At 46.0% G+C, this 23,337-nt stretch overlaps 2 protein-coding genes across 2 annotated transcripts; both read left to right on the top strand.

The window, feature by feature from the left end:
- The first annotated feature begins 1,045 nt into the window (after positions 1-1,045).
- On the top strand, positions 1,046-4,730 carry hoxb6a (homeobox B6a). Its single transcript, XM_061089990.1, has 2 exons — positions 1,046-1,790; positions 3,614-4,730. Exons 1-2 carry the CDS (start codon positions 1,244-1,246, stop codon positions 3,895-3,897), a joined length of 831 nt encoding a protein of 276 aa, XP_060945973.1. The 5' UTR covers positions 1,046-1,243; the 3' UTR covers positions 3,898-4,730.
- Positions 4,731-8,422: 3,692 nt separating this feature from the next.
- hoxb5a (homeobox B5a) lies at positions 8,423-11,820 on the top strand. The gene is made up of 2 exons (XM_061090887.1): positions 8,423-9,259; positions 10,532-11,820. Exons 1-2 carry the CDS (start codon positions 8,545-8,547, stop codon positions 10,777-10,779), a joined length of 963 nt encoding a protein of 320 aa, XP_060946870.1. The 5' UTR covers positions 8,423-8,544; the 3' UTR covers positions 10,780-11,820.
- The last annotated feature ends 11,517 nt before the right edge of the window (positions 11,821-23,337 follow it).

The raw sequence follows: 23,337 nt of genomic DNA, 5'->3' as shown, positions 1-23,337 counted from the left end.
ACACACACACACACACACACACACACACACAAACACACACACGCACACACACACACACGCACACAGGGGACCACACATGACCAGTGCGCGCTCCCGGCTGTGATTTACGCTCGCCAAATTCATTTTAACGAGGTCGGTATTATCTGCAAAGCACCGGGAATATGTTTTATTATTCGGTTGCCTCTGGTGGTGCAGAAGCAAACACCCCCCACCCCCCTCGCTCTCTTACACACACACACACAGACACATGCACACACACACACACACTACTCTCTCTCAGGGAGGGCGCGTGTGCGTGTGCTTGTGTGAGTTTTTTTTTTTATGGGTCCAACAACAGACGCAAGAAGACACGCGGGGAGAGAAAGAATCAATTTTACGCGCCGAGGATTCCGACGTGATTGCGCAATCTCACCGGGAACCGGAGGAAGATTATAAAGAGACTGAATGAGATTTGGAAAGAGAGAAAGGGAGCAGGAGACTGAAGGAGGGAAATAGGAAAGTGATGGTGGAGGGGGGGGGGGGGGGTCGCAGTAGAACCACACACACACGCACACACACACACACACACACGCACACACACACACTTCCTCTCGCCAGCGAAAGGAAAAGGGGCGAACGAATGCCAGACACAGAAGCTCCCTATTGGTCAGTGTGAGGTCAGCTGTTCTCTACCTCCCCCCGTAACATCCTTCGTCACCCCATCCCGTCCCCTGCACGCACACACACACACACACACACACACACACATATACACACACAAACACGCTCTCTCTCTCTCTCTCTCTCTCTCTCTCTCTCTCTCTCTCTCTCTCTCTCTCTCTCTCTCTCTCTCTCTCTCTCTCTCTCTCTGTCTCTCTCTCGCTCTGTCCCACACTGGCACTCAGCCACCCAGATACACCCCCACCCCACCCGCCCCCTGTCGTCTCACCCTCAGCCTCCTCACCCCCTCCTCCCGATCTGTGATAAACTAAGTGATAGCAGCAGCCCGTCGGACTGTCGGCTATAAAACACAACAAATCATAAAGTGCAGGCAGGGGAAGGAGAAGCCGGAGGAAGGGAGGGAGAACCGTTAGCCTTTAGCAGTTAGCCTACTCCTCCTTCTTCTGCTCCTTCAGCGCGTCAACCTTGTTGTTGTGTTTGTTTCGTCGCCTCCCGTCCTCCCCTCTCCTCTTCGTCTCCTCTTCTTCTCCTCTTCTCCTCTTTTTCTCCTCCTTTCTCTCGTCTCTCCTGCACTTTTCTCCCGATGAGCTCCTATTTTGTCAACTCCTCTTTCCCGGTGACGCTCCCGGGGACGGGTGGAGGCGCCCAGTCGGCGGAGTCGTTCCTCGGTCAGATCCCGCTCTACTCGTCGGGCTACGCCGCGGACCACCCGCTGCGACACTACCCGGGCGCCGCGGCCGTCACCGCAGCCGCGGCGGTGGCTTACGGCGCCAGCGGCGGCGTGCACCAGGAGAAAGCCTACCCGGCGTCCAGCTACTACCAGCAGGCGGCCGGCGGAGTGTATGGCGGGCACCGGGCGGCGGCGGTGGGGGGTGCGACCGGAGCCGGTGGCTGCGACTACGCCACGGCGGCTGCGGCGGCTGCGGCGGCGGCCACCAGCTTCTACCGGGACAAGGAGCACCAGTGCAGCCTGGAGGAGCACCAGCTCGCCCTCAGCCAGGAGGGCATGCACCGGAAGGCGGAGTGCCACGGTCTGGGGGGGAAGGGGCTGTTCGGGGACACGATGGACGACAAGCACGCGGCGTCAACCCCGATTTACCCGTGGATGCAGCGGATGAACGCGTGCAACGGTGAGTGTCTGCTTCTTCCTCTTTCCTCCTCTTCTGCTCTTTCGTGCATATTTTATGATCCCCGTCATAAAACTGACGTTTGTTTCCGCTGTCAGCCCCTCTGCTCCCTGCTTCCTCCTCCTCCTCCTCCTCTCCCAGGAGCTGCTTTATGATCCCCGTTTGTTGGCCTGTCAGTCAGTCATGTGCTCGCTATTTTATTATCCGTCATAAAAGCGGGTTTGTTTGGGTTGTAGCTCCTGTTACTGTATGTGACCTGCTGACCGACGCGGGGCTGAGAGAGTCAAGAGAAGAGGAAGCCTGTCAGAGAGAGAGAGGGAAAGAGAGACAGTGTTGTGGGTGAAAACAAGGAGCAGATAAAGAGGACAGATAGAAGGAACTTCAAGCATGACGTCTCTACTCACATTTCACTTTAAGTACCTCTTTGTTTTTTGTAAATACAATATTAATATTCCTCCAGGTTCCCAGTCCAGATTAGAAAAATAAAAGAATCCCTGAGCACCTGCCATTTAAGGAGAGAACATCTTCCTTTGCTTCTCCAAACTGTTGAAACGTGTAGAAAGCTATGACAGCTCCTTCCTCCTTCTCTTATCTCACATGTTAACCACTGTTTATTCATCACCCAGCAGATTAGATATTATTACAATCAGACTTGCTAAGTTCCGAGTGAAAGTGAGACGCGTAGGGACAGTTTATGAGAAGCAGGGAGTGGAGGAGGAGGAGGAGGGGGGTGATTTGATTTATCCGTCTCCAGAAAAGAAGCACAAGTCCTGTTTTTATTCTGCTGTGAGCAAAAAAAGAAGCAGACAGCGACGGTTGCGAGCTGCTGCACTGAGGAGCTGATTGTCTTTGTTTAAAGGGAGAAAACGGCCTGTTGAGATGTCGCAGCCTAATGTTGGATAATAGAGGGTCTGCTGTTGCACGAATCCCTGCAGGACACTGCGAGTTATGACGGATGAGGTGAAAACAGGCAGAGAGAGAGACACGCGGAATCAAACGCAGAGCGGGACTATAAATGACAGTCGAGGACGTAAATGGCAGCTGGAGAGAGCCCAGAGTGGCAGCGGAAACCCTGAGTGCCCCGCCATAATCCGCTTTGCCTCACTTTTTTTATTTATGGGTATTTAGATATGGATGCGAGCCCCAGAGCGCCGGGCACGTCCATACACGTGGAGCTGCTCTTAGATCGATACAGAAACCGAAGCTGCTAAAATGACAACACGCCGATTTGTGTCCCACCGGGAGCTGAGAGAGGCCGGTGTGGGTGAGGAGGAGAGAGAGGGACTGAAGCCCTGGAAACTGATCCTCACCGGGGGAATACCCGCTGAAATGTTACCGTCCGTCATTGTGCTAACTAATCTGTTTATTATTTCCATTGTTATTAGTGTCAGTGTATTAGAAACACGGTGCTTCTGTCTTCGCTGATATTTAAAAAAGTATATTTTATACGATAGGCCTATACATACTGTTTAAAAATAAAGCATGCTGACATGTAATGTTAAAAACATATTTATTTATTTGTGTTAATATTTTTTGTTATATTTCTGAAGCAGTTCAACGCAATAAAAACGCAGACACACAATGTGGACGATCTGAATCATACACTGTACTGAATGTATTTGATTTAGGGTTGAATTGTAACTTTTTCTTACCCTCAACTTGGCAGAATAAATTATAATAAACAAAATGAATACAATAGAATTGCATATAATAGAATAGGCCGCTCTGAAGGTGACGCAGTGCTCCGCGGTGTGTCACCAGGTACAACCCTGTGTTAGTCTGGTCCCAGTTAAAGTGTAACCCTCTCTTCCCTCCCTCTCTCCCAGGGACCTTCGGCAGCCCGGGCAGGCGCGGCCGGCAGACCTACACCCGCTACCAGACCCTGGAGCTGGAGAAGGAGTTCCACTACAACCGGTACCTGACGCGGCGGCGGCGCATTGAGATCGCGCACGCGCTCTGCCTGACGGAGCGGCAGATCAAGATCTGGTTCCAGAACCGGAGGATGAAGTGGAAGAAGGAGAACAAGCTGATCAACTCCTCGTCTTCCTCCTCCTCGTCCTCTTCCTCCACGGTGAACGGTGCCGAGGAAGAGGAGAAACGGACGGAATGAAAGAAGGGAAAATTAAAAAGAAATAAACTGATGTGAGAAACATAAAAGAAGAGGAAGAGGAGAATGGATGCGAAGACATGCCTGTTCAGTCCTCCCCATCTCAAACTGCGTCCAGAGGTGACTGGTGTGAAAACTTTGGGGCTAAAAAAGTATATATAACATTTTCTTTTTTTTACCTGAGGAGGGATGAGGGGAGAACGGGGGAGAAATAGAAGTCCCTCTAATGTCGCCGGTCACTTAACAATTTCATCCAACTGCTTCTTTGGACTGTGTCCGCCTCTCTGTCTCAAACTGGGAAATAATTTGGAGGGAGAAGGAACCGCCAGACTGTGGAAAGAAAGGAAAGCAAGAAAAAAGAGAAATAGCGATGTGAAAAGGGAGAAAGAGGGTGAAGTGTGGCATTGTGTATTTAAAAAATACAACAATGTACCCCGCAACCTAACGGGGACGAGCTGCTCGGAGACACAAAAATTCCTTGTTGCATTCCAAGAAAACCACCTAACTTAGTTTTTACTTTATTTTATTTGATGTCAAATGTACTTCTTATCTGTCAGGCACTTGCTGTGAAGCTTTAGGACACCCCCCCTCCCCCCGGAAACCAAACGATCTTATTTTGTAAACGTGTCGTGTGTGTAATATACCTTCGAACAAGCCCATACACACAGCGCGGGTCACCTGAGGAGTGTGTGTTTGTCATACGGTGTTCATATTTAAACTGTATAGAAATAAGCAACGGAGAACCCACCCTGTATACGTTGAAAATGATGTAATTTTTTGGGTGGGGGTAATTTAACCTTTCCAGCTGTTTGACTTTTTCCAGTATTTGCGCTATAATGGGTTGGTGGGGAAGGGTGTGTGGGGGGGGCGGGGGGGGGGGGGTTAACCTACTGATGTTATTCGCCAAACTACCTAAAACGTTCAGGAAAGTGTATATTTTATGGATTTTTACATTGTTGGTTTATGTTAGTGTCCTTGTCAAGTAATTGCGTATATACTACCTATGAGAAATGCTCAATAAAATGTAAAGAAAGTATCTTTTTGTGATTTTCTTTCTTGCTGGTAAATAATTTGAGATTTGACTCAAGCGCTGAGAGCTGTTTGATGATTTAACGGCTCGTAAACCTTTCAGATTATTTGCTCGTGCGCGTAAAACGGTCGCGCACATATTTACGGTCGAGGCCGAGGGGGGGGCACGTGAAGCGCGGGAGCGAGCGAGCGGTCCGGTCGGAAGTGACAGGGCGCGCGAGCCGCCGCCGCCGCTGGACTCAACTAATTGATGACCAGAGAGAGAGAGAGAGAGAGAAAGTTGATCTGTCCTCGAGCCGGCCAGACACACACACACACACACACACACACACACACACACACACACACACACACACACACACACACACACACACGCACACACTTCACCCAGACAAAGTGGACAATGTCCTCGTGACCCTTTGACCTCGGCTTGTCCTCTGAGTGACTCTTGAGCTGCCACTCCACGTGACCCCTGCGTGTTTCCTAACCGCTCTGACCAAAGGAGACACAATTACATAAAAGTGCCACTTTAACATTATTGAGCTTGTATATATATATATATTCTGGTAAAGAGACCGTGCATGTTTAATTGGTGTTTTTCATAATAGCATGTGGAGAAATTCAGCTTCACTCCACTCAGTGTGCTCACTATATTGAGCTGGACATATTAAGTTTGCCAATAAAAGCCTGTTCCGATGTAGAACATGGTGCCAATGTAATATACAGCACAGATTGTCAGTAAATAGCCCAAGTAATGAGAAAATAAAACATTTTGTGTGTGAGAGGCAGTAAGTTCAGATTTAGCGTGGTATGTTTCACTGCTGTTAGCCGTGATAATCACTGTGTTTTAGCAGTGAGACTAGGTTCAATAACGGAAAGCGACCTATAGAGTCACCACCAAATTAATATAATATTGAAATATTATACGGTAGAGTGTGAAAACTGTGACAAGCAGAGGATTTGGATGGGTTTGTGTATTCATTGCACAGGCGTCCCTCTTCAGAGGCTCTGACCACGCCAGGGTTTCTGATTTGTCTCCCACAGTGAGAATGTCCGCTGTAAGGTGAATATACTGGCAGATGTTCTCTGTTAAACACGAGGGTTTAACTGAGACTCAGAGGGCTCACTTTACCGGCCGACACACAAAAAAGGCTTTTCGTACTTTGGATGAAGCGTGTTAGGTTTTTTTTAAATTTTGTCTCAGACGTCAATTTTGTTTGAAACAGGTTTGAGGGTTTTGAAAAGCTGCTTTGTTTTACACTACGACTTTCTTTGGGTTGACTTCAAAACGTTTCCCATGACCATAAGGTTGAAAAAAAAGGAAAATCTGAAAACAATTTAACTGCAGCAAATTTGAAGCATCTTAACATCTGTGCACAGCTGGACATTAGGATACAGATTATAATGAATCATGATCACATTTGTGCGCTTAGTGTAATAACAAAATCTGCCATGAAGTGTATGATCCAATCCATAAGCAGTATGCAGAGGGATTCAAACCCTGAGGCCTGACTTTCCTCCGTGCCATCGAGCAAACCGTGGAGCCGACACAACATAATATCACTGGAACAAAAAATTGTATACAAAAAGGATGTAATGCCTATGATATAAAATAAAAAAATGTTTTCCAACTTACAAATCTAAATAAAGCCGAGCCCCTGATCTCGCACTGTAGAAGTTGTTTGGATCACAATGGTCAGTCGAGTTGTTTCACGACACAAATATTTGGAAGGATGATTGAAATCTATATATAATGAGGGGAGTGGGTTCAGAAGTGTGCGCCAACTGGGTCAGTGCCTCCTCCGGCCTGTCCCTGCATTCCTGGCACACTTTGGGTTCTGTACTTTTGAAGGCCTCTGCAGCCTGCTCTCAGGCCAACTGCCAGCTGATTTAGTGCTGATATCGAAACTCTCCTGGCTTAAAAAATCTGGCTTGTGGATCTTAGGGCCTGTGTTTCTGCCTCTTGCAGCAGTTTCATTTTTTTTCTCTGCCAGGTCATTTTGAGTATTCAAGATGATTTCCATTCCAACTGCTGGTTCCTCTTGGTGATGCTACATGTGCCAGAACCTCAGTAACCTGAAATGTGGCCTGCAATACACGGACAAACACACACACACACACACACACACACACACACACACACACACACACACACACACACACACACACACACACACACACACACACACACACACACACACACATATGCATCCCTGCTGAGTGCGTTCATTTGTATCATTTCACACACTGAAAATCTGGAATTCCTCATCTGTCCCATGCTCTCGCCGGTGTACTGTGTTGTGTGTGTCAGCGTTACAATGAAGTATGCGCACCAGAGTGCACGCTGAGGCCTACTACAATAACACACGCACACTCAGACACACAGAGGCACCCTGGCTGAAATGCATCCCTGCCTGGGAATCAACAAATCATAAATCAGTAGATTTCCATCCACTTTGGACATCGCAGATCGGGTGTACCATTCCTCTGCAGCTGGAAGGGAGGGAGGCTGAGAGAGACAAAGTGGATGAGATAGAAAGGAAGAAAGAAAGAAAGAAAGAAAAAAGAAAGATGCACAGTCGAAGGCCTAATGAGTTTTGAGTTTGGTCACATTGAAGATTAGGTTTCGGTCATTGTAAAAGTTTGTTGTGAAGACACTGGTGATTAAAAGTTAATTAAAATATTCTAATAGACTCTGACTGTGGAGGAGCCATGGTTATAAGACTGTTACACTGTAAAACACTAACTGACTAAATAAAGTCACATCGTTGATTTTGTTGATGCGGTGGAAACATTAAATGTGGGTCGCTTTGCTCTGAAAAGATTTGAGGGGGGGGGGGGGGGCATCACACGGCCCCGGCTGAATCTCTGTAACTTTATGATGTTTTTTTTTGTTTAGCTTTTTGTTGATGATGTTTTAGAAGGTGGCATTTCCCTCTTTTATTATTGTGGTGTAAAATCTTCCTTTATTTGAACTGATTATTTTATGGATGACATCATTGCTCTTCTTCTCCAGCCTGAGCAAACGTCTTTGAACAGAATCCAAAGAAACGACGCATGCTGCCATTTGACAGGACACTCGGGAGAGTTCAGACTCGCTCTAGTTTCTCCATTTCTGTCTCTTTAATCGCTGCAATAAATTATGACTGCAGTAGGTGGCGCTCTGAGCTCACCCCCGGCACCTCCAGCAGCGAGAGAGAGAGAGGGAGAGAGAGGCAGGGTGAGGGAGAGAGAGCTCCCCCCGCCCTCCCCTCCATCATTAGAAACCTCAGAGCATGAATTACCTCTCCGAAGTCAACGGCGAGAATTTACGACTGGTCAACAAAAGCACGTGACCGCACCTCCTCCTTCTCTCTCCTCCCTCACCTCACCCCTCACCTCCCCCATCGCACACACACACACCCCTCCATCGAACTCACACACACACACACACACACCACCCCACCCCCATATTTGGACGGCGCATACAAAGCTAAAAACGAAGTACAGTGCAACGCCATAATTCACTAATACATCATAAATCGTTGAAAGTACCCGCGTTATAACGACCAAGAGAAATCTAACAAATCAAGCGCCCCGTGGTACTTAACAGTAAGACTGCAACTCTCTAAAACAACCTAAATGAGCTCTTACTTTGTAAACTCGTTCTCGGGGCGCTACCCAAATGGCCCCGACTATCAACTGCTAAATTATGGAGCCAGCAGCGGCGCAATGAACGGCGGGACGTACAGGGACTCTTCCTCCGCCACCATGCACCATGCGACGGGCTCGTATGGCTACAGCTACAATGGCATGGACCTGACCGTCACCAGCCGGGGAGGGGGGAGCAGCAACGCCGCCAGCACCGGAGGACACTTCGGGGGAGGCTCTGTGGTCGGGGACTCCCGGGGCTACGGCTCCCCGACCCCGGAGAGGAGTTTCCAGCAGCCCTCCAGCTGCTCCCTTGCCTCCGTGGCCGACTCGCTCCTGTCACCCGCCGGTGGAGACAGCAAGCTGTGCGCCCAGAGCTCGTCTCCGCGCTCGGAGCAACCAGGAAGCGGTAACCTCAGCTCCCCCAACCTGCCCTCCAACTCCTCCGGTGGCGGCGGCGGCGGCGGCGGCGGCACGGCGCAGCGCTTCACGGAGCTGGACGACGCGTCGCCAGAGATGGACGAGATGCACCACAGCCGGGGGGACCCTGGCCACGGCCGGAACCCGTCCTCGAGGACCGGACACCCGCACACCGTGCAGAAGCAGGAGGGCGGCGCGGCGGGAGCAGCCTGCGGCAGCACGACGGGGAGCGAGGCGCAGACGCCACAGATATTCCCCTGGATGAGAAAGCTGCACATAAACCATGGTACATGTTGCTCTCGTGTTTACAGCTCCGTGTCATAGACTGTTCCAGGGCGATGATATTAACAAAGCTGGGTTAATAGATGGTAGTGTAGCCTGAATGTTTGGACACATGGGGTTGGTGACAGCTGAGTTCTCGAGGAAGCTACACGGGGAGTCATGGAGCTCTTTGTATCAGCTTCCCTCTGAAGATCCAGTAGAGCTATCGCTGCTTTGATATGATTTGAGTAAAGAATGGCTGAAAGTCACGCAATTAGCCACGGTGCTTGGTTTCTGTGTGCACCCCGCCAAGCCTTTTTTCACTGAGTCAATTTAATATTTTCACATGACTGTTAAAAATTAGTCAGCAAGGCGTTTGGAAAGGCCCGAAAATATCAGACACGGTTATTACGTCTATGCAGATAAATAATTTATGGTATTTTATTTGAAAAATACGTGGAATCCTGACAGCATGCAAAGAGATGCAGGTTCTGATTCACCATCTGAATTTAGGTCGATTATATGCATGTTTTTCTCGGTGCATCCGTGTGTAATTCGTTCTATTCGCTGCTGTAGAAGCAACAGACGCTGCATGGCTGCCCCCCCTCTGCCTCAGCGCCCTCTTTTTTTTTATTTTAGAAAATTCCACAAAAGCGTCATAAATCTGTCAGGGGAGAGGCGAGCCGGGCAGCAGAGCCCAACAGGCTGAGCAGCGCAGACAGAGCCGGGCGGTGGAAGTGGTGGTGAGGGGGGAGAAAAGAAGAAAGAGAGGCCAGGAAGGCTTTGGAAGCTGTTGCTCCTTTGACAAGTGAAGCGTTTTTACGTGTGGGAACTTTATTAGGGAGGTGAGGCAGAGGACGGGGCCATAAAACCCTGAAGGGAAGCGAGACAGGGTGAAAAGTGAGGGTATAGAGAGGCTAGTGTTGGTGAGGGCCGGTTAAAAAAGAAAACAAGAATGTGACCAATAAAAGCATTTTTATAACACGGGCTGTGGAGTGAGAATGGAAGGAATAAAATGGGAAGAAAGGCTTCTGTTGATTCCGATCAAACTGGACGGAATCTGTCGTGTGTGTCGTGAGGTGTGACGCGTCTTTTGTGCAGTAGAATGCTCCGCCAGAGATGAGTTGTTGCACTCGTGTATAGGAGGGTGATTTGTGGTCGTGTTGGTGCATTTTAGTGCGCTGTGGCACCTCCATTGTCTTGTGTGCGTCCACTCTCTGTGTGCACTTTTCTTTTAAAAATATAACCCCGTTCATGTTACGTTTGCCCCATTTTCTTGTTCACTTGAAACCCGCAGATATGACGGGGCCCGACGGCAAGCGGGCGCGGACGGCGTACACCCGCTACCAGACCCTGGAGCTGGAGAAGGAGTTCCACTTCAACCGGTACCTGACGCGGCGGCGGCGCATCGAGATCGCGCACACGCTCTGCCTGACGGAGCGGCAGATCAAGATCTGGTTCCAGAACCGCAGGATGAAGTGGAAGAAGGACAACAAACTGAAAAGCATGAACCTCGCCACCGTCGGCAGCGCCTTCCAACCATAAAGAAATAATTAACCCATTAAAAAAAAAGAATCCATCCGTCCATCCCTTTGGAAATGTTACAGCCATGACGCACAGGCTTCACAACAAACTGTAGCAAGGCAATGGATAAAAGAAGATAAGCCAGTGGAGAGGGGAGGTGGAGGAGAAGACGTGATGAAGAAATGTATCACAAACAGATTCCACATCGAGATTTCAAAAACACTTCCTACTATCAACTGAGTACTGTACAACACAGCGCAGCACTTTTTATTTGTTCGGCATGTTGGTCTTTGGTGTTTTAGGGCAACGTAAAAAAAAAACTGTGGTACTTGCTCTTGTAAAAAAAAAAAGAAGAAGAAGAAGAAAAACAAAAACAAACGTAGTGTTCCTGTATGTCCTTGTCGTTTTAAAATTAGTTGTCCAGTGGAGAGGAGTCGAGGATGAATATGCTACCTAACATACGTCCTACCTTACAACCTTACTACCTACCTGTTGGTTAAGGTCTAAATGTCGTTGTGTGTGTCGAGTGCGGTGTTTTGTAATTGACAAAGTGCTTTCTAGAAATCCAGCATGTGAGCTCTTATTCGTAAGTTATTCACTGCCCAGCAACAGTAAATGTATCGGCCGCTCCCTTCCTCCCACCCTGTCGGAGACTTTTCATCCAGATCTGATCCAGTTGTCACTGAGCAGGGGACAGGAAGGTGTGAGGGTCAGCGCGGTCTGCAGCTCCGTCTCCACACATAATGTTGTGTATTACTCAAAAAAAAAAAGTAACTGTATATTATTACTATTGTAATTATTGGATTCATGTTCCAGAAAGGATGTATATAGATATTGACATTTTTAAATGTACCCATGCAGTTCACTATTTGTACTCGCTGTGTGTTTGTGTGTGTGTGAGTGAGAGAGAGACTGTGTGAGAGTGTGTGTGCGCATGTAAGGGAAATGGCTACCGTCCTGTAAGGCCTGTAAGCTTTCTGCCAATAAGCTTTTTGTATTTGTTTGTAACTTGGAGTAAAACAGACAATAACTAAGAGAAAAATAAAGAAAGAAAAAAAATAAAGTTCCTCATACTCGTCATGAAAAGTAGACAGTTGCTTATGAGTCTTACTGTCTCACGAAGGACTGGGGATGGAAAACATGACAGCTAAAAGTTTCAGGAACCTTCAGATTGTGCTGGAGCTGCGGCTTTGTTCGAAAACCGGGTGAAACAAGTGTCCTCCGCCAGTAACCGTTATGAATTAACTGTGAATCATCTTTCTGTGTGTGAGGGCACTCTGAACTCAGTGTCTCCCTAAGTGTATCCGTCTGAAAATAGGTGCAAGTGCAATAGTGGGTCTGCGCCATAAGTGGGCCTGAGACTAATTCCTGCAGAATATCCACTATACGCACGTTTTATCTGTGCGCAATATTAACTAAGTCTAATGCAAATGTAATTTTATTTACCAATTTTAATTTTCTAGTTCTACAAAAGTAATTCATGAAGGAAAAAAATCACATAAACGCACTGGAGGCCTGTGCTCAAAACCGTCCAGCCCTCACTTGAACCCTGAACGCAACAAGGGGACGGCAGCATCACAGCGCAGAGCTAACTAATTACGAAATATGCTCACACACCAACACACACACACACCAACACACACACACACACACGGAGTGGAGAGCAGACGCGCACACACATGCCAATTTTCATCTCTGCTGACCAAGCCTGACAAGACAACAAACTGCCCGCCCTGGACAGATAGGTCACTTTCCTCTAAACGGCCTTTCCTTTCCGCCCGAACCAGCGGCGACACTCGGTGTAATCCGGTTACCGTCTCCCGGGTTCCCACTGTAAACAACCAAGTGAACTTTTAAACTCACCGACTGATGCTGCTGCGGATTCCCTGATCATACGGCTCTGTTTCTGAGAGTCTGCTGGGGGTGAGGGGGGCAAGGTCCCTGCTCCGAGTCTCATCTGGACGCAGCCTCTGTCTCCTGCCTCCTCTGTGTGTGTATGTGTGCCCGGGTATATTTTTAAAGCTATCCCTTCTGCTTTGGGCCAAACTATAAAAAAAGAAGGCAGCTTTGACATTTACATGTCAAACGGATGAGGCTTTTTATCTCCAAGTTGGACCGTAAAGCTCGGGCCTGGCCTCAGACTGATACCTCTCACTGGCTCTCCCCTGGTCACGTGGGGTCCATAAAGTTAGTTTTATGGTTTTGGGGAGTTGACAATGTACTATATATTTCACATTCTAGAAAGCAAGTGACGGTTTAACGGCTTCGCGGGGATCCTAAAGGGGTCAGTGAAGTAGAGACAGAGCGGGAGAGGGAGGGAGTGTGTGTTTGAGAGAGGGAACAGGCCACTAGCACCGGCCGCGGGTCCGGCTCCGGTTCACACGCGGAGCCCGGCGAGCTGTGCTCTCTGCCGCTGTGGACGCTACGGAAGCCTGTACATGGAAAGAGCCAGGACGCACAGTAAGTACTGTTTGAAGGCTGCCTGTAAGTGGGGGATAAGTAGAGAATGAAAGGGGGAGGGGGCGAGAGAGAGCTGTGCAATTACCACGTCACTCACTCACTGTGTAGTGCTGCTGTATGAACCCGCTGGCGGAATGCCGCAAAGCTCCGGTGTGTTTATGATATTTGAGAGTCGCTGTTGTGACCGGTCCGGGCCGTGCGAGACGGTGTTGGCGACTAAGATGGAGGAAGATGTTTTACATCTGTGCACCCCCCCCCCCCCTAACCCCCACCCCCTCCTCACACTCACACTCACACACGTTTGTGTGCGTTTTACTGTGTGCGTAATGATGGCTGTGCGTAATGGCGCGCAGGCACATAGGGGGCCTGTTGTAGGTGGGTTTCTTCGTGAAGAGCTGGCTCGCAGTACACACTTGGAGCTTAACATTCGTACAGCGATTTTGTACCAATGTATCGCTCTGTGTGAGCTCCAGCTTTTGTGCGTGTGGCGTAAGAAAACGGTGGAGGAAAAGGTCAAACAAAGATTAAGGAATAGTACATGTCTCTACCATGAGGTTCTTCTTTGTAAACTTTTAATGTGGGTGTTTTGGATTGCTAGGATATTTCATCCACTGAACGGCTGATGAATTGATTGGTTGTTCTTCAAGTGATTTTATGAAGGCTTGAAACTGATCCAACTATTATGTGCGCTCCCTTCTGGATCAGAGGGAAAACACATAGTAATCTAGTTGTGAAGTGAAAGCATATTCCTCCCTAATGGCTTTTTTTTGCATCTGTATTTTTTGGAAAGGAAACGTTTCATATCCTTTAGGATTTTTTTTCCTTTTTACGCACGAGACAGCTGTGCGTAAAGATGGCGTCAGTGAACAATGATAACATTAACCAGCAAGAAAATGGACAAGGACACACACACACATGGGGAGAGAGAGAGAGAGAGAGAGGGAGAGGGCCTGATGTTCGTCCTTGGGTACAAGAAAATCTTTGTCCGTCCCTCGCCCTTGTATTTTCCAGGCAGGATGGGTGTGAGTGAAAAAGCGTCGCGCACGCAAACATTCCCAAGGCCCAGCACCAGAGTCCTTGCGTGTTTTTTTTAATGTCAGAGCTTTGACCTGTTCAACAGACACGCGTGCGCACTGTATATCTGCTCAGCTCCAGCGCCTCTGAACTCCCAGTGTCAACCAACATTTACACAGTAAGTGTTACAAAATTACCCACTATACGTAACATCCACCGATTGGCACACAAATGCAATATTGTCACCAACGTCGGTCACACGTTATATGTATCAGGAATGAAATCATATGGCACAGAAACATCCGGTGTGACATCCTCTGTGTAGCAGAAGACACCAGAGACTCCCTCTCACTGCGCGGTGCTGCGGTCCCTCGGTCCAACAGCCTGAGGCTCACACTCAACACACAAATACACATTAAAAAAAATAATAATGAGAGAAACCAGTTCCAGCACACCGGGCTGAACAGTATCAAATATTAACGGGGGTTTCTAAAGTAATAGCACTAATAATGAGGCCAGATGACAACAAAAATCTCCCTCAAACAACCCGAGGCAACATTTAAACCAGTTACTCCAAAAACAGCAGTGAAACATATAGCACTAATAAAACGCTGCCACACATTACACATGATAACATCCATAATAAAACACGTATCCGTTTGGGATCCCTGTCTGAACGAACATTCCAGACACTAAGATGAGGAACATCCAAGAAACAAGTCTGGGATCAATACTCCGCGTTAGAGAGCAGCAGTGAGTTTTGTATTTCTTTAAAAAAAATGTACATAAAGCTACTGATGAAGATATATGATACCTTTTTCTCGTCTAAAGCCTAAGCTAAATTGTTTATCTTATTGGTATTTACCAGATCCGTGCCTCTCCTACTTTTCTTTCTTTTTCTAGTCGTTTTTTTTTTCGTGTTATTTTCAGTATTTGTCACAGTATCTGCCCTAAGCTAAACTCTCCGTGTAGTAGCACATGTATACACACGGCGTATATGTAAGTATGGCGAGTGACGAGCGCACACTTAATCCTCTGTTCCCTGCTAATAAGAGAGGATCTTGCTTTCGGAAGTTCCCTCTCTGCTCTCAAACTCTCATTTGTTATGTTCACGTTACATGTGAAACCGCGCCGCCCGCTCCGATGCGTTTTCAGCCTGGGGATTCCAGGCGCTGCCCTCCGCCATCGCAATGATTTTTCACAAAGTTCACAAGAATGTGAACTCGGAGCCATGTTCGGGATGCCATAAATTATTCAGACACCGGAGGAGAAGGAAAAACACAAGGGAAACCCCTCTTCTTTTTCTGTAAAGTTTGTTCAATCATGGGAAACTGGTTCACTCCAACATATGCGTTCAACTTTTTCCAATTTAAATATAAAATGTATAATGACGATTAAAACCTGTTCTATACATTAAAGATCAGTAACCTATTATTATAATGTGTCATAATTAAATAACTTGTCCGTGGTATCAGTCAGAGGTTTATTAAAATACAAATTAAAAAAACTAATCAATTAAAATGAGTAAGATTACATTATTTACTTTAGCATACAACAATGGCTAAATATAAATTAAATGATTTATAATTGTGATAAATATACAGTGCAGTTGCCGTGATTGTCGATATAAATGGAACTACGACTACTGCTGCTTCTACGACGACCACGACTACCATACTACCACTACTACTAATACTACTAATACTACTACTACTACTACTATTGATAATACTATCAGTAATAATATTTCATCTTTTATTTTGGATACAGGATCAGTTATATTTTTTTGTGTGATGGATACGGGTTAATATCTTTTCCAGCGTGACAAAAATGTGTATTTCCGCTTCATATCCAACCATATAGACAAGTGTGTGTGTGTGTGTGTGTGTGTGTGTGTGTATGTGTGTGTGTTTTTCTGGTTATGTGTGTGTGTCAGGGTCCTTGAGGAAGTTTCAGTTCAGTAAACAGGAAGGCTAGAAAACTCCCCATTTCATTTTTCATCTACTTCCTCCTTTTAATGATGACACCCCCCCTCTCTCTCTCACACACACAAACACACACACACACACACACACACACACACACACACACACACACACACACAGTGTTCCTCTCCTTGTGAGGATACAGTAAAGTGAGAGGCTGTGACATGGGAAGGCGCTGGAGCAGAGCTCTGTATGGCTTCTTTTGTGTTTGCTCTTTGTGTGTGTGTGTGTGTGTGTGTGTGTGTGTGTGTGTGTGTGTGTGTGTGTGTGTGTGTGTGTGTGTGAGAGAGTGTGTGTGTGTGTGTCATTGTCATGTGTTTCCCGTTTATGTACACAGGGCAGCTCCAGCCTGCAGGGCCGCCTCTCCTCGGCATTATGTGTATAATGTGTATTATGTGTGGTGGCTTGCTGCTGCTTTGAACCTGCCCGGGCTGTCAGGAGGCGCTGAGTGTGGCTTCACAGTCTCTGTGCTGGTGATGATGAGTGGGGTGAGTAACTAACGCGACGGGCCCTGTTCTTTCCATTGCAAAGGTGTGCGCCTGTGCGAGTGTGTGAGGGACACGCTGGCTTTGTGTGGGAGTGAGTGGGGTGTGTGTCGGTGTGTTTAGTGGGTTTGTTGGCAGGGCACGAGACAGCTGACACCGACAGACACAGAAAGAGAGAGGGAGGAAAGTGAAGGAGAGAGGGAGCAACAGTTTGATCAGGTGGTTTCTGTGAGTTTGGGCTTAATGACTGCGTAAAGTCAGAGGAGTGGACACTGTGAAGCAATAACACAGGAAAACCTGTACCCGATCCACACACACACACACACACACACACACACACACACACACACACACACACACACACACACACACACACACACACACACACACACACACACACACACACACACACAGCATCTCTCTGCGCTAAAGTCGGCCTTTGCGGAGGGACGGTGTCTCGTGCATACTGATCGGGGTGAACCGCGCGGCCACGCGTCATGAATAATGCACGAGGAGAAGTCACCGCGAGGTCAGCAGACGGGCTCGAGCCACGCAGGCGCGGGAGAGAGGGGAGAGAGGGGAGAGAGGGGAGAGAGAGCGCAGCCACCGTTCCATTGTGTGCGTGTGCTTACTCCACAAACAACAATGGGGAAAGGAAAGGAAGACCGTCTGCTTTATTTATTTAATTGTTTACATGTCGTTGCGTCACGTTTCCGGCTCAGTGAGGAGGCACGTTTCACCCAGACAAACACAAACCGTTATTATTCTAATCAAATTGGCTGCGTGTAACAGAACCTAAGTAAATATAAATATAAATATAAATATAAATATAAATATAAATATAAATATAAATATAAATATAAATATAAATATAAATATAAATATAAATATAAATATAAATATAAATATAAATATAAATATAAATATAAATATAAATATAAATATAAATATAAATATAAATATGTAACTTTATAGTCATGTCATAACCGTGATGTAGTTAAAATTTTAATACACGCTTAATTTAATTTCATATCTGACCAGCAGATTATGTGTTTTTCTAACACCAGAACAAATAATATAGAGGTTATATATGTTTACTTTGTAATCTCTTTTAATGTAATCCAAACGCTGCATCACCTGTTTTTTATTTTATAAAGAATTTCGATAGAAGGACAACGACAAACAGTTACATAAGAAAATGCACCATACTCTAAACTGAAATATTATTAATCTACGTAAAAATGTATATAGCAATGTTAATAGTCATAATATTTATTTTAATGAAGAGACATTTTAAATTATAAATTGAAAAATAGTTTATGTGTATAAAGGATCTTCAATTCTACGTGTTACTTCAATGTCTGTTATTGGATTTGATTGTGTTGAAGTTAAACGAACAGTATTTTTTATTTACGCAATCTATCTAGAAAATACGAGAACTACAAAAATTATTGTTAAAAATAGTAAAACGCATTTCCAACACTTAAATTCGTATTAAGTTGCATGGACAGACCACTAACCTAGCCTGATAATGAGTAGGAACAGCATGACAGATAAATAAACTCCACATTATTTATCTTGTCACAGTCTGTCATTTAATACCCAGGATGCTTCCTGACTGACACGCGCTCCGCTGCTCTCTGTGACATCACCCCCCCCCCATCAAGTGATTTCAGTCCCATGCCTTCAATGTGACACCTGTAGTAATAGTCCTCTTGTTACTACATCAGCACACAAACACACTGGGCATTATGTGTTTGCTTTGTTTTATCAGCGGCACTTTATTCTGACACTGTGGAGAAAGGCTGGTGAGATATGATTTGTTTGCCTTGACGTTGAGATAGGAGAAGTTGATTACGTTGAAACTATTTAATTCTACTTAGGGGATGGCTGAGTATTATGTTTGTTCTTTCAGGATATAGAGAGTTCAGCAGATGCGTGGTAAACACTCTATAGAGTTCATTTAACAAATAATTTTGTTTCATTTACATAAATAGATTATCATTTTAATATGTGCAATCGATGTACATATTTATTTTTATGCAAATCAACCTACTTTTTTTCGTGGACAGAAAACATACGCTCTTCTTAGACTTATTATTCTACCACTAAACCCCAGATAGCACACGAATGTGAGGCACTTCAGGCCTTGAAGCGGCACTTCTGGCCCACTTGTGGTCCAGACTAAATGGATGTGAGCCCAAAGTAGCCCACTTGTAAAAGAGCAAATGTGGCCCAAACATCCCAAAACAAATGTGGGTAATGATTTTGAGAAACATGGAGTCCTCTAGGCAAGGTGTAATCTGGATGTGAAGAGTGGCCCATGTGGTAAATGTGAATATGGCCCAAATAGCACAAAACTAACTTGGGCCACCTTTGGCACATTTGGTTGACAGGCGGTATTGCTATGGCTTACTTGTGGTCCAGATCTGGCAAACAGGAGCAGACCGACCAAGTGCCACCATTCCACGCAGTGTGGGCTGGATGACAGTGTTTGGTGTGGGCCAAAACTGCTTTGCTATGTGGGACTACTGTACATGTACAACATGTATTCCATCAGCCATGAGACGGCACAATGCAACAGCACCCACAGTCACACATGAAACTGCTGCACATTGTACATTAGATTATTACATTATAAGCTGCTGTTATAGTCGGCCTATTGAGGAACTGTTGAAGTATGACCTGCAGTTAAAGCTTGTCCAGACTTTTCTTTTATCTTAAATATGCTTTGAGTCTTTTCCCCCTGAAACAATAACCGGAGCTCTTTTGAAAGAATATGCCACCACGCAGGCACATAAAAAAAACACACAGGCTTTGCACTGTATTATTCCCGGAGCCTGCTGCAGTTCCCTCGCGCCGCCACCAGAGCCCGCTTCAGACCAGGAGGTCGGCGCGAGGCGATGCCCCCTCTCCTCCCTGCACGCGCCCCAGCCCCCCGTGTCTCTGCCTCCTGCACCCCCCCCCCCCCCCCCCCCGTCTCCTCAAACACACAAGAGTCAGAAGTGTCGCCGTCTGCTGCGGCTGAGTGATGGTGAGTGAGAAACACAAATATGTCTGCGCACAGATAAAAGTGTCGTTTTAATGAGGCGCCGCTGATTAATGTCCGCTCTCTTTACGTTACTATTTATTTCCTCCTCACGGCTACAAGCGGAGGAAGTAGTAAGGAGCAGCGTGTATAAAGTGGCCCATATCTTCCCTGTTCCCCTGTCTGTGGACGAGGAGGAGCAGGAGGAGCAGGAGGAGGCCCTGGCTGTTATCAGCACAGCAGCCGGGCTGCACGTCCCGGCCTCGGCAGCTCCGGGTTCACCGAGTTGAAGGGTCAAAAGTTCCTCGTCGTGCGTGAGTTCCGCCCTCGCCTCGCCTCGCCTCTCCTCCCCTCACTCACTCCAATCTGCGCCAATTGCTGTATGTCAAAGGCAGAGGGAGGGAGAGGAGAGGGGGGTGTACAGATGAGAGAAATGATAGCAGGAGGCAAAGGAGAGGTGAAGGCCTGACCTTCCCTTCCTGTCCCCTGGTAACAAAAGCAAAGCTCCTCCTGGCGTACAGAGGGAGAGAGAGAGAGAGAGAGAGAGATGAAGGGGAAAGAAAGGCAGGAAAAAAGGGAGGGGGGTTGAAGGTGGTGCTGGTTGTGGTGGGAGAGGAGGTATTCGGTGACATGGAGGTGGGTGTGTGGGAGGGTGGGGTGCAGGTGTTTTGCTGCACATTTCCCTCACACCAGCTGACATTTGTCTCATATAAGGTTACTACTTTTCCGCTTTGATATTTGGCCTGTGGCATTAAAGAGGTGAAGGAAAAGAGTAGCAAACCAAAGGCCTAAAGAAAAATAAACAAGTATCATTATTTCTATTAAATTTAAGTTATGACTGTAGACACTCTAGACTCTATAAACCACCATGAATAAAACAAGATAAACCCATTGCTCACTGTACCTTCACTCTATAATCCAATCCATTTTGGCAGCTCCTGACATTAATGTCACAGTAGCCTGGTCTAGTTCCCATGTATAAAAGCAAGTAGTTTCCCTTCCATGTTAAAAATCGTCTTGTTAATATATCTTAAATGAAAAAAACAAAAACACCGGGGTCTGTGTAAATAACCAGAGGTCAGTACAAATGCTTCTCAAATAATTTCAGCAGAGCAGCGCACTTCCTCTGCTCAGCCTTATCAGCAAAGGCCTGTCAATATCCTCCACCATCCCCAAAATGATTACTCTGCTTATCTGATTTCCACTGTGAGATTAATGGGAGGCCAAGTTCACTCCGCTGAGCTGAGAGGAATGAGCCTACAACCATTTTCCTTCTCTTTTTCTCTCTCTTTCTCTCGTCTTAAAAAGGACTTGGCAACACGCCTGTGCATCGTATTCACACACAGTGACACAGATTTGGCAAACAAACTATAGATACATCTGAAGCATTTGATAGTTGATTATGAGATAGATTAAGTAAAATGTAAGGTAATGAAGGTAAACTCGTGGAATCTGTGGATCGGCCACTTTGACATCAAACCCTGTGATAAACTATACGTAGCTGCAGGAACTGAGTTACTACTGGATGTTGATCCCAGTAAATGAATAATCTGTTTATTGACGTAAACACACTGGCCTGCAGGCACGGCTCAGCCTGGCCCAGTTGGCCCCACTTCACATCCATGAAGGTAATGAGTGAATAACCAGGTTACAGGTCCCCTCTTTATCCAGGTTCATTCCAAGTTCACAGAGTTAATTCACTTGAGCTGGTAGCATGCTCGCTCCTCTCACAGCAGGCAGTTGGCCATGCATACGTTTAAATTATGACGTCCACTTGCACAACCCTTTTAAAATGTGACATATACTCACAAGGTGTATTAATACAAAGAAAAAATACAGAATTATTTAGAAATTATAAAAATAAATGGAAGTGAACAGAAAATACAATAACTTGAATCAGTTATCTGAGATAGTGAGGATGCTGTTGATATAATGTGGAATTATCAGGGAAGTAATGCTGCAGTAATTAGCAGGAGGCTGGAGTGTGGACACAAGTAACCATAGTGACATTCTCAACAACTTTGCAGATGCATTAACATGACACTAACCAGCAGCAACAGTTATTATATAAATCAGGCTGTAGTTTTTATGCACTAGCCATGACCGGCTCTGAATGGTGGTTTAGAAATGCAGTTCTTGCCAATTGCATTGCAAGCTGTTATTTTCGGCCTCATATGGTCACAACATAGTAGCAGCCTAGTTTTAGCAAGCAAGTTTATTTGTACTGCACGTTTAAAATAGGCGATTCAACAGTTTCTTAGCAAAATGAAAAAAAGCAGTCAGACAAAGTGTAATTGGATCGAAAGCTTTGCACACATGAGGAGCAGATTCACAGAGATCTGAGTTACTTGGCTACTGAAAATTCTGATCTGACCATAGCAAATTTAAATATATCAATGGTTACCCCCAACATAAGATTGGGGGGTGGAGAGACAGAGTAAAAATTACTTTATTATGTAGAATATTAGTCAGAGTCCAGCTCCCAGCTCCTTTTCTGATTCTGTTCAATCATATTTATACAAGTTTGTCTTTATTTTATCGGTACCTGCATAAGAACTTACTTTTCACTGCTCATTAACAGAATGTAGCTAACGTTTTGTAATAGAATTGGTAATGTGACAGATATCCATTATGATGAATGTCAGGTGTGAGATGTGTCATGATCAGAGTAGATAGACTATAATATCGAATTGAGACTACTATGAATTGTCTAATTATGTGTGGAGTATAAAAGTTCTTAAAAGGACAAAGTGTGAAGGAAACAATATAAACTTCCATATTATGGTTCAGAGAGTAAAGAACAATAGGAATGTGAGAATAAAAGAAGACAGAAATAATTGAATAGCCTCAGATGTGACTTAATAAAAGGTAGCAACAAACAGAAAGAAAAGTTATACAACAAATGTTATATATATTTATGTGGGAGAACACACTTAGTATAAAATGTAAACCGAGCTAATTTTCAGTTTTGCCAATGAGCTCTCTCTCTCTCTCTGTAAACTCCATACACAGTTAGTAGAGGAGTGAATATCATTTCAGACACTTCCTCTGAGGTGAGTCTGCGCCTGCGCCGTGCACGCGTATCAGTGCGCGCGGCGGTGTCATTTATATTTCGACAATAGGAAAAGGAGAAATGATCCTAGTAGAGAAGAAGAAGAATCTGTATGAGAGAGAGAGAGAGAGACCCCCCTCTCTCTCTTCCTCCATATCTGCCGACCATTTTTCTTCAAAGTAATGACTCCAACTCAATTTAGTATGACGGGAGCGAGAGAGAGGGAGGGGGAGTGAAGAACAAAATGACAGAAAGAGGGAGAGAGAGGGGGAGAGGGGTGGAAATGGCATAAAGAAAGGGTGTGGAAAAGGGAGGGAGGGGGTGAGGGAGAGGGCTTGGCTGAGCTCGGGGTGAACGGGAGGTCAGCGCGTCGCTCCGATATTTAAATGTGTACCGGGGACGCGGGGTGACACGCCTCGCCCGTTCAACAAAGAGTGTGCCAAACTGGCAGATTAATTTGAAAACTTCAGTCCACACACACACACACACACACACACACACACACACACACACACACACAAACACACACACACACACACACACACACACACACAC

Source organism: Limanda limanda, chromosome 17, assembly GCF_963576545.1.
Source record: "Limanda limanda chromosome 17, fLimLim1.1, whole genome shotgun sequence".
Classification (NCBI taxonomy): Eukaryota; Metazoa; Chordata; class Actinopteri; order Pleuronectiformes; family Pleuronectidae; genus Limanda; species Limanda limanda.
The sequence above is the reverse complement of the archived record's forward strand: the minus strand, read 5'-3'. Positions and strand labels throughout refer to the sequence as shown.